Raw genomic sequence first — 12,393 nt, 5'->3', positions numbered from 1 at the left:
GTCCGCCATGGGGACGCAGGGGGCCGGGCGAAAGCGGCTGCCGAACCGGGAGCGCCTGACGGCGGAGGACGATGCGCTCAACCAGATCGCCCGCGAGGTGAGCGGCGGGCGGCGAAAACCCCCCTTCCCCTTTCTCTCTCCTCCCCCCCCCCGCCCTTTCCCGGGCTCCCCCAGCCGCCGCGCACGCGCCCCCAGGCAACGGGCACGACGGCGATTCAAGGGCAGGTTGATGAAACGCGAAAGAAAAATCGCATTCATCTCAGCGGTGTCGGCGTCTTTTGTGATGCCAGGGCACCGCTTAAGTCTGAAGCACTTAAAAGTGTTTATCTGTGAGGAAAACGGCGTACAGTGCCAGCCCGGGCAGAAATCCCTCCCCACTCCAGCCCCTCATTGGGGGGAAATTAATTGTCTGCTGCTGCTGAGGTTGCTGTTAAGGTCTGAGAACCAATAAATAGGCCACTCGGGTTTTTTATGGATATGGATAAATGAAAAAATGTAAACCAGCAGACTGCGAGGTGATGCTACGTGTAGGCACAAGTGTACAATCAAAGTTGGAAACTGGCTTATATTTATATTTAATGAGTTCGGCTTGCTGCTCACTAGACACTACATTGTGCTTCATCTGACTTTAAACAGTTAAAACCAGGCAATGGCTGTTTTCTTTCTACCTCCTCATTCTTACTTGTTGCATACAGTTGCATTGGTTCAAGGATAGGATGAATAGGATGACATGAATTTGGTTATTATGTTTTCTTAAGTTGATACAGGTTGTTCTGCATCCTTCTTCCTACAGTCTTCCAATAGGGGAGCTGGGCAACCCCAACCTGAGATCGGGATAAGCGTCGGTGGGGTTGTTCTTCACAGCGTCTAAGCTGATCTGATGCTGGCTGCTGCTGAAGGTGTCCATCATCCTTCCCAAGGATTGGTTATGTGTGTCTCCTCCCTGCCTCATGTTGGTCTGACCCCAAGATGGGTTACAAGACAAATCGCTCTTCTACAAGAGATTTAAGTCTCTCTCGGTTTCCTTTCCTGAATCACAGCTGGAGGAGGATCAGATGAATGCTAATGTGCAGCTTATTTTTGGTGGCAATTGGCTGTTAGATGGAGTTAGCTGTAACATCACTAATGGCAGCCGTGACATGGGAAGCCTTTACTGTTCTTGTGTACCATTTTGAAGTGGTTTGTAGCATCTTTGGAATACATGCAGTAGACTAATTTCTCTGTGAGTGATTCGCATAGTGTGTTTCCAGAAGTCAGAGTTTTGTGACAGTATGATGAGAAGTTAGGAAGGTTCCTAGGGATGGAGTTTGAGGTAGGAGGACAAGAACGTCTCATGTCCTGGACAGAAGATAGCGAGTAAGAGTGATTGTGCTGTCTGTTAGAGTTTGAGTCATGATAACATCCTAGGAATTCCTTCGGGATGAGGGTTTAAATTCCACAACTGTGTCCTGCCTGTGCTGTCATTTGATCAAGGAAAACATCAGTCTGTAACAGGGGGCCTAGGTTGTCCTTCTCTGTTGCATATTTCTCTCCTGCTTTCACTTTTATGTCGCTTATATACTGCTTTTCACTGTATTGTGCAGTGGTTTGAGGCCTCAAATATTGTGTTGTTTTGTGGTGGTGTGGTGGGGTTTTTTTTGTTTTGTTTTCTTCTGGCAATTGTTTAAAGTACAACCCCATTTGGTCAAAAAGCCCAACACAAGCATGTCTTTTATCTTTTCCCTTGAGTGCTAAAACTGTGAACTGCCAAGTTCAAGGTTCAGTATTTTCCCATATTATTTTAACTCTTTGCATTACTCTGTCTTGGGTTTTATGTCCTTATAATCTTTTGTTGTTTAACTGCCTGTTTTCCACACAAGGGATCCCAGATGAATCCTTCTGTATGATCTTAAGAACTCTTAAAAATGTAAAGTAAGCCTTTTGTCTCCTCCTAATAAAGATACTGAGAGCCTTCATGTTAAGAAGGATACAAGGGTTACTGAGATTTAGGCTCTTCCAGCCTTCCTCACAGGTGTTTAGGCAAAGCTGAGACATAGACATGTTGCATTTGTGCATAGATTTTCACACTTCTCTTTCCTTTGGTCTTCCTTTGTTATCCAGAAGCCACAGGTGCTTGCAAGTTATTAGCAGATTCTAGAATCTCATTTTGCCGTGCTCAGATGGGAGCCTAAAAGAGCATCCAAACCAGATTTATCATAGAGGTACTTTTACCTTGGGATCTCTGGGAGTAAGTTGAAATGTGTGCATCTTCTCTCCTTTTGGTTTTCCTCCAAAATGATTGTGCTGCTTTGACACTTTCCAGGTTTATTTTGTAATTGTGAGAAGACATTGAAAAATCAACAGTTATTGCTATGCTACATGCTTCTATAGGGACACATTAAGACTTGTAAAAACTCTCTTAAACTCCTCTAATTTGAAGCATAAATTTTTTTTGAATTTGCAACCAGGATGTCTTGCTGTGTACATGCAGTCTTGCGTAGATCAAAAGAGAGCCTTGCTCAGTGAAGAAGGCAGTCCTTACCCCCATGGGATGCGAGAACGGTCTTGAGAGGAAGTAACTAAGCAAGCGGAAGGAAATGGTAAAAGTGAAGCATATTGTAGTGATAGGCGTTTAGTAATAGTATTAGTCATGTTAAGCAGTAGTAGTAAGTTTGAATGTTTGAGGCAATTTCTGAGCTAGATCAGCTGCAAGTAGTTTATCCTCTTATCTAGACCTGTTCAGAGTGGAGGTAGAAGGTACAGTTACTGTAAATCTTCTTGCCCATCAGGGAAGAGTGGTACCGTACCACTAAATCTGGCTGTTGAGTTTGACTTGCATTGTAATTAAATGGATGGCAAATATATAAATACAGTTAACATAAGAACATGGTCTTCTGAGCTTCTAATGGAGTGCCACTTGGGATTTGCTGTATGCGCGCCTAGCTTGTATTGCTGAGGTTATTTTTTTTCTGGATGTCAGCTCTTACAGATGAAAGCAAAGCTCATCAATGATAGGCTTCTCCACTTTCAGACTCATGTTGATGCCAGTAGATTATTCTGTGTTTAGGTCAATGGAAACTTTGGGGCTATTTTATTCCTCTCTGTGGATACATGCCAGCAGTGTTTGCAAAATCTGGCATTTTGATACTCCTTGAGGTCTGTGCCAGCACAGCCAGCAGTAGTTGCACAGATATACTGTCCAGTCACCTGACCGTTCTCTTGGGCTGGTGTATGTGTGATTTGGGAATGCAGAGTCCTAGGCTGCTGAACCTTACAGGAGCCGGCTTCCTGCTTTTTTCCTGCTTGAGTTAGATGGGTTTGATGTGATAACTTGAGACGTTGTTTCTAGGGGAATATTTTTTTTTTCCTACCTTCCACTGTGCTCTTTGCTAGCTACAGCAATAGTTCAGTGTTACATGAGCAGAAAGAATTTTGCAAATCCAGCAAGGAACTGCCATCTGTGTAAAGGACATATTTCTCTTATAGGCAAATAATATTAGTTACTGGGTTTTATTTTCTTGAATGAGGAAGAGCAAGGTCAAGGTAAATTTCTTGTTTTTATTAGGAAAGTCATTTACACCCTGTTCTGCAAACAGATGTATGTTATACTGCTCAGAAAAACAATCCTGCCTTGTGTCATCTCTGTGCTAGAAATCTTCTCCTTTTCATCCAGCAATTTATGGAGTGGAACTCTTTAGCTAGTAATTAATTTGAAGTTAGTAATTTAAGCAACATAACATCACTTTCTTTAATAGTAAAAATAAAGTTATGAGGGTTGCTTCTTCACTCTTCGTACACTGTATGTCACTTTCCAAGTTTCAAGAACTGTCACCTACATACTTATATGTACATAATTATTATTTTTTAAATAGCTGGCATGATCAGTTTATGGACTGTAAATTTGATTGTTTCACTGAAGCTTTTGGTTTGAGCATTGACTTGCATTCTCAGTGATTCAAAAATGGGGATGTTACACTCCTGTGATGGAGCAGAAAATGTAGCTGTAGAAATAGCTCAAAATGCAGGTGAAATGAGCCAGCCAGCTTTACTGGTTATGGTAAGAAGGCGCTAAGTAACTTCAAAAGCCTAAATTTGAGTTTCAGGACTAGTGAAGAGATACTATGATCATTGTATGCAGAATCTAAAGGCCTGGTTTATGAATAGAGGAGATAATTTGGGGGAGAATTCTCTGGTTTATACAACAATTTGGGTGACCTGCATAAATAGAGATGGAAACAATTTGGTAAAAGTCGAAGCTAAACCAAGCAGAATGGATATTTATATATGGGAACACAAGCCACGCTAACTTTATTGAACTGTTGTGCAAACAAGCACATTTAAAGCAGCGTATTCCCTAAGGATATAGTAGGTAATGCTCGTGTAAGGTCTGTGTGCCTCAGTAGGATAGTGGTGGAACTTTTCTGAGCAGTATTTGGCATTAGAGATGCATGAAGACTTTTGTAAGCCAGATAAATATTCCAAGAGAAGACCTTGGAAAGGGTCTGTTTTGTGTAGCACCAGTTACTTGTACTTGACTTATTTTTTTCATTTCATTACTTTCTGTTTTTATGAGTGTTAACATATCAGCCCAAGAGAACAAATGATCTGAAAAAGCATGCCTGGCTGTAGGTCTTCTAGAATAGAAAGTTATGAAAGCAAGGGATGCTCATGGAGGGCTTGACTCAGCCTGGTTGACCTAAATATAGGAAGGAAGGAGGACTTTGTAGGCAATCCTTGCAAGTAGGGTGTGGAGAATTGTTCCAAAATTGAGATGGTTTTATGTAGCAAATGTGCTCTTCTTCATCGAAGGCTCCTTTTCCCCTAATGTTTTTATGTCTATGTATCCAACAAATGGCATTGGCATCACTTGTAATCTTTCCCAAAGGAAATGTGTGAAGGAGCAGCTTTGGATGGTTTAAGAAGATTTTTGTCTTGCTTAAGACCCATCTAATTTTAGTTAAATGGGTGATTGTAGCCTGTCTCTCAATGCACAATCCGCCTCACAGTATGCCTTTTGCAAGTTTAATTAATTAGTTGCCTGTTTTTGTGTTCATGCCTGGTCTGAGTCTGCTTCAGCTGTTCTCTTGCTGTCCGAGGAAACAGCTGTTTAGGAACTGTGATTCTTATTTCAGTCAAGCAAGAGACTGCTGTTAGGATTAACAACATGGGAAGCCCAGCCTTTTTCTTTGCAAGCCCAGATGCTGAGCTTGTCTGCAGGATATAATACTAAGCATTACCTCATCTAGAAGGATGTTTTTCCAGGGCTGTTGCTGAATAAAGTTGGAGCTCAAGTGTACTTGCAAGGCTTTCAACACTGTTCAGGTTTTTTTTTTTTTCCCCATCCTTTTGTTGCAAGGAGCATAATCCACATAGCATGTTGGGTTTGTGAAACAAGGTATTTGTCCCTCCTATCAAGTCAGCAGGTTGCCAGGAGCAGTGAATCTGTCTAGCTAGACATAAGCACTTGTAGGCAAACCTTAAAATAGCAGTTCTGAAATATCAGCTGTTGTCTTGCTTGTGTTGAAATACTTTTTGGGGGAGAAGTTGCCCATTGGAATGGGGGAGTGGAGGGAGAAGTAGAAGCCATACTTTCCTTCAGATAGTTGTAAGGTGGCTTTGAGACCATGGTTTGTTTTGTTTGTTTGTTTTTGGTTGTGTTGTCTTTTTTTCTTTTAAATACCAGAGATGCTCCCAAGAAGGGAAAGTGCGTGGCCATTTAATCATGGAGCTTTCTCTGCTTCTGGTCTTATCTGGTGCTCTTGCTTATCACCCTGAATCTACTAGAGATGAATAGCTGGCCTTGCACATAGTAGAAAAATAGCTGATGTTTGGGCTTTCATCACAAAGTAAAGATGAGGGAAGTGCTTAAGGACTTTTTATGGGAAGACATCTATAACCATCTACTCCCAAGACACTCTCCTTTTCTTTTACCTTATTTCAGTTAGGGAACAAGAAGTAGAACTTTCCCAGCTAAAGCTGGAAAAATAACCAGTATGTGCATTGAAATGAGACTATTACGTCAGGCAAAAATATATTTCAGAAGCATCCATATGGGTAGGCTTGGTCTTCAGTCTTGCAAGTTAGTGTTGGCCAATTCCTGGTGAATGCGGTTTTCATACCATGGGTAGCTGAGATGACTTGTTGTGGCAAAGATCACTGTGGTTCAAGGGTACTGTGACTGCTAGATTCCAGCCTAGCATCTTTGCCTGTAATTTCATTTTAAACTCTTAAAAGTAAGATGTTGTAAGGTAAACTGCTGCTGTTGAAGAGCTGCTGTATGCTGCTTCATCCTCTGCCCTGTGAGTAGTGTAACCTCTTCCAGGAGAATGACACTAGCGGCTGGGGACAGTAATCTCTTAAACTGAGTAGTCTGATGTGCTGGAGCTCATTTGCAGGTACTTTTAGATGTTTTGAGGGTGGAGAACCACCAGCGTTGCTGGTATGTAGCAAGAAATGTAAGGCAACTCTCAAAGGCCTGGATGTAGAAGCTTTAACTGTGTTGAAATTAAAGCTTGGTGTGGCATGATAAATACTAAATTAGGCAATACTTCACTGGTAGGAATTTCAAATTTTTTATTACCTGGGAGGAGCTGATCTAATTGCCATGCAGTCCTTGCAGCGTGTAAATGACTTCAGGTAGGTGAATGACCATGTGACGTAATTTTCTGTTATGAAAATGTGGAAGTTCTGGTCAGGCTGCTAAAAACTACTGGTTTCTGGAGGCTACAGAGAGGGTACAGAAGTCATGTATTCAGAGGCTGGGAAAAAGCACAGGAGTAATACTTTCACATTGGCAGGAATGTGCCATAACCCTGACCGCTGTACTAGTTTGACAACTGTTCTTACTTAAGAGTACTCACTGGTTAGACCTCAGCACCAAAGACATTTCCTATGTGTATTTGGATGGATTCATAATTCTGCCTTTAAACAAACTTAACTAAGTGGCATGAAGTGTGGAGGGAAGAGTGAAGGACGAGGCTTGGGAAGTATTTCCTGATGAGCAGAGCTACGAGCAGTTTTATGGCCTAACCAGCTGAGAGTTTTGGACATTGAGAGTGGGGAAGGCGCAAGCGAACTCTAACACTTTACCCAGAGCTGAGGGAGGGTTGCTTGTTTGGGGATGTGGATGTATGCCTAAACCAAAAACTGGGCAGAAGGGGATGTATCCTTGGCTAAACAAAGCAGTGTCTCCGCAAGATGGACTTGACTTGCACTGCAGCATCTAGCCTGCAGTCCTGTTCTGTGTTCCTTCATCCCCTCAATGTTTTGTGTTTTCCTGCGAGTGAATTTGTGATACAGTGTGTGCTACTTTAGGGTGTGGAATTCTAAAGCTGGGGTGTTTGTCTTCAAATCCTTTGAAAAATGTTTGATTTTATTGTCAGACATAAAAATTTGGAAGTTTTAACAAAACTAGCTATTTCTGGGTTAAGGAAGGATGGATGTTTTGGGTATTGAGTATAACTGCACACAAAGAGCACAACTCTGGTCTAAAACTGAGTGACTAATTCTGACTTGGAAGCTCCACTCAATAGATTGAAATAACTTTTGTTAATTTAGGGACTTAAGATACTGTTTGGTGCCAACAAAAATGAGTGTCTGAGCTAATTGCTCATTAAAAATTTCTGACCTAGAACTGGAAAGTTGATTGCTTTGTGATGTACTTTCAGTAAAATATCCTGGGTGAGAACTGAAAAGAGGTGGATTTGTCCAGTCGCATCTTCTTTGCCCTTCTGTGTGCCTGCAGCCTGGGAGGCAGCAGCTTGGCATGGGCTGTGGTTTTATCCACCTAAATACCGCTGCAGTATTGAAGAGTTGAGCTGGAGATGGCGAACAGGGAAAGTGATCTGATAGTGCCAAATCCCAGCTATGTCCTAGTCTCAGATGTGGTTAGGAAGTGTCTTTATTTCCTATTGCTTCTAGCTCCTTGCTGGTTCATCACTGCTCTTTTTCACAGCTCTTTTCTCCTTCCGGCATGCTGCATTTGTGTGCAAGATGAGAGTTTCCTCTGTGATACAGCTTAATCCTGACACTATACTTGCAAAAACACTGGATGCCTTCTAGTTCTTCGATGCTTCGTGAGCTCCTGTGCTCTTTGAGAAAATATTTAGATTTTATATTTGTATTATATGTTGCTGTACAAGAAATCGGAGCTTTTGGTAAACCAAAATTGCCAGGTGCATCACCACTGCTGTGTTCCTATTTTTAATATCTGGTAATTTGGTAGGGCAGTGCTTGTTATCACTGGCACATGAAGAAATGCAAAAACAATAGTTAAGTTCCAGAGCAACAATTTTCTTTCCTCTTAGCTGTCAGAAGGTTTATGTGAATGAGAGTGGACTATTCAACTTGTATTCGAATTTCTACCAAAGAAACAAGCAAGATGGTATCTCCAACTGCTTCTGGGTTCCTCAAAAATAGATTCTGAGAGTTGGGTTTTTCCTACCATAACATCATTAATTTCAGTTTTTAGATGTAATTAGTATCAGATTGATTTATCTTTCCCTGAACAGAATAGCTTACTGGAAGAGAGTTTCCACAAAAGCAGTTTGAATGTTTACTGGTTTAAATGGTTGGTCAGTGACTTGTGTTTTACTATTGCCTGCAATGAAGTGATGATGCCTATGTTCCAAGTGGTCCCACTGGTGACTCTTTGCAGACTGTTCTCGCAGTCCCACAGATGCCTCGAGCACAGAGCTCTGCACAGACAGGGAACATAAAGGAATAATGTTTCTTCCCTCTTGGTCTCTGCTTTTGCATATCTTGTGACCTTTCCCTTTGCCAGTATCTGATTTAAATTTAATTTTTTTTCTTTGCCTTCCTCCTTTGAGTACTTCCTATGTCCCAAAATATCCTTTCTCTAATCCCACATTTGAATACCAAATTTAGTTGAGTCTGTCTCTTCTGTCTTCTTTTGCCAGCCTCTTCCAGTACACAGAAACAGAATACAGGAGTATCTGGCACACTAAAAGCTGGGTCAGGTTTTTAAACTTGTTCCCTCAGGTCAGATGGATTTCAGGCATCCCCACTTGGGTCTTCTAATTATGGAGCATTTATCAGCTAACATACTAGGATGACAGGAGAGCAAGGAAAGGCTCTTGGTGCACTTCACATGCAGAAAAATCCCTGGGCTCCCGTGTCCTGTCGGACTCTTGTAGCTTCACGTTTTTTCCCTTTTAAAACACACATTGCTTTAGATTCAGATATTTCAGGTTTGGCTGTTTATACTGGTGCCAATGCACTACAATCTTCACATGGAAACGTGAAATCGTATTTGCTTTTGCTGACTATGAACAATAAAAGGTAACAGCCTCCTGTTTGGTTTTTTTTTTTTTCCCCATCTGTGCAATCACTTCTTGTTTCTCTCTGATTGCAAACTTGAAGCTCTTTCAAGTGAGTTGCTAGGAAAATAGTGGATATAACTTTACATGTTTTTAGAAAATAAGTCAGTCTAAATTTTAGTGGTCTACAACCCTATTGCTTCGCTGCGCAACTGCATTTCCCATAAGCTGTTTTCTTTAAAATGTCCATTCTTGTATATGAAATGTGTGTGTGCTGGTCTTGATTTTCTTCCTTTGCTGAATGTGTTACTGAGCTCTAAGAGGATTTACATTGACAAAATATGTTGAATCAACATCTGTTGAAAAGCTCCCTGCAATTTTGGGACATTTTTTGTGATCCCCAAGGGTTGTGCTATTCCATTGTCTGTTAAATATGAAATGTAAGTCTGCCCTGATGTGAAATGAGTACATTGAAACAGTGATGTGACCTAACCTTTACATGAACTGTGGAGGAATCCAGGGGCTCTGGGAAATAATATGCTTGTGTGTGGATAAAAGGGATAATGTTGGTATATGTAGAGAATGTCAGTGTTTTATTTATAGAGGGTTACACAGTGGGTTTGGTAATATTTGTACATTCTTGTCTAATTACCCAGGGGAAAAAAAAAAAAATCATTATTTGGTGAGCTAGAGCAAGCAAAGAAAGTTTCTCTGTATGTGCTGGTGAAATGCTTTTGTATCATTGATGGAATACATATGTACTGTCAGACTTAACAACAATTTTCAGGCTAGCAGAAGGGCATCTGGTAACCCAGAACTTGTTGTCTAACCAAGCAATCTACAAATTTACCATTAAAAAATAAAGATCAGTGGGTTTGTAGTGAGCTATGCTCTTACAGCAATCTATCCTAATTTTTTGGTTTTTGGGGGGGGGGGGGGGGTGGGCTCACCCTTTTTAATACAGAAGCAAGCTTCTTGGAGAACTGCAGCATAACAAGTCTGCTTGTTCAGTCTTTCCACTATAAAATCAATACAATGTGCCAAAAAAAAAAAGTCTAATATCTTGGATATGAGCTCTGTGAATACAGTGATCAGGTGTAAAAACCTTATGTATAACATTTCTAGGACTGCTTGGTACACCTCAGGAGGTGGTAGTAAACCATAAAGGAATTGGGTTTTCATTGTAATCTCCTCCAATAGAACGTGATTCTCGAAGGGCAGAGTTTTTGCTGCTGGTTTATCCTATTCTCTCACTACTTCTTGTTACTTGCCATTTTTTGAACACAACTGTTCCTGACATTAAACTAATTGAATGACACAATTTGAATGTTAAATACACTGTCAGACTGAGGATAAAGTTATAATTGTATTTGCTAGCTGGTAATTGCTGTTAGGGGAAAAAAGGAACAAGCAAAGAAAGGACCTGACCAGGGGAGGGCTGCTGCTTTATGTCTTATGCTGTTGATGTATTCCCAGCAGCATTCCTTGATTTCAAGAACTCCAGTAAATAGCTGTGAAGGTAATTTTTGTCATACAACTAAACAAGGTGTGTGTAGCCTGGTAGTGTATTTCAAACTGAACTCATTTGTTAGTAAGGGTTAGGACACAGATTCTCCAGGTAATCCATTATAGCTCAGACCCAGTTTGGATACAGTAATCCTGTCCCACCCCCACACAAAAGCTGTCCAATCGTTTCTTAAACAACGCTGTTTTTTTAGCTTTAATCCGAGCCGATGGGTTGTTCAGCGCCATCTCATTCTAGGCAAGTTGTCTTGGCATGTCCTGGCTCTCTCAGGGAATTCCTATTCCCATGAGGGAATGGGTTGTGGAACGATAACAAGCATGAGAGGGTAACTCCTGTCCGCTGGCCAGGTAAGAGTATCTTGTAGATACAAATTCTTTAATTTGGTTGTAATGGTGAGATATGGAGAATAGTGTGATATATATATATTTTTAATTTATTTGGTTTTTTACAGGCCTCTTAAAATTGCTTGAAAAGTGTGAATTTTTAAAATGTTTTCTCTGTGAAATTTCCTCTGTGTGCTCTTTCTACAAACTGAATGTAGAACTTGGCTCCTCTCCTGAAGAAACATGGTTAGAGTGCCATTACTACATGTTTGAAGTTGGATATTTGAGCTTAAAGGACATAAAAATCTGGTAAAGCACGATGTAGTAGAAGCTGTTATCCATACTCTGCATTGTACAGCTGTGCTAACAAGAAAAGGCAATTTTACCAGGCTTTTTTAAGGTAGTTTCTCTGGATATAGACACTTTCCCTTAGGTTTGCTGAAGCAGGTTTTGGCATTTCTTTGGTGGATGTTACAAATGGAGAATTTCAGCTTGTATTTGAAGTGTCCTGACTCTTCCATCAGAATATAGGTAGCCTGAGGGAGAGCTGCAGGTTATTTGTTACAGCAGAATATCTAAGTTAATCAGAAGCTCAGTCTCTCTGCAGGAAGGTGGTACAATTTGAAGAATTGCATGCAACTCTTTCCCACCTAGCTATCCCCAAACACTTTTTACACATAGTAGGGATCCAATGCTTGACAGAAGTATAAAGTAGTGGGGGGCATGAAAATCACAATTTTTAAAATAGTTCTCTTGTATATGGTAAATGTGTGTGTATGTTTTTTATGTAAAATAAAAAGTCTCCTCTGGTGATGTCTCTTGTAGGGTCCTTCATACAATTTATGTATAGACTTCTGATCTTCTCCAGTACTTATGATGACTCTAAGTCCTCCTTTTAAGTTTCATATAAAGTCAGTGTAGTTGAAGAGGTAATGAAAAAGAGTGCCTTGCAACTTGTAACTGTTATACTGTAGTCCAACAAAACATCATATTGTAAACACAATAAAATGGTCTATTACCAGATTGCTTTATTAGTTCTAATCAGTCTAAAGAGCTAAATTTAATTAAATCTGCTTGTGGATGAGAACATTCTACCCATGGAAAGGTGCACTAAAGGTCATATCCAGTTTTGAATCTTAATGTTATATGTAAAAATCTGTTTTAGTTTGCTTGAAGCCAGGTAGGAATGTAGCTTTAAAGATTATTTTTTCTTATTTTTTTAAGAGATCTGATCTCCCTGACTTTTTGTGACCAAAAATAGAAGTATACCTATAATGTGTGAGGAGGT

General features: G+C 40.5%; 1 protein-coding gene across 1 annotated transcript in view; it reads left to right on the top strand.

Annotated features, from left to right (window-relative positions):
* The first annotated feature begins 7 nt into the window (after window positions 1–7).
* LRRFIP1 (leucine rich repeat (in FLII) interacting protein 1) overlaps window positions 8–12,393 on the top strand; it is a 116,277-nt gene continuing 103,891 nt past the window's right edge. Inside the window, exon 1 of the mRNA XM_010577883.1 lies at window positions 8–97. Within this exon, the coding sequence (XP_010576185.1) occupies window positions 8–97 (90 nt within the window). The remainder of the gene's footprint in view (window positions 98–12,393) is intronic.

Source organism: Haliaeetus leucocephalus, unplaced genomic scaffold, assembly GCF_000737465.1.
Source record: "Haliaeetus leucocephalus isolate CR32 unplaced genomic scaffold, Haliaeetus_leucocephalus-4.0 Scaffold587, whole genome shotgun sequence".
In the NCBI taxonomy this organism is placed as follows: Eukaryota; Metazoa; Chordata; class Aves; order Accipitriformes; family Accipitridae; genus Haliaeetus; species Haliaeetus leucocephalus.
Note: the sequence above shows the minus strand (reverse complement) of the source record. Positions and strands in the feature narration are given on the sequence as shown.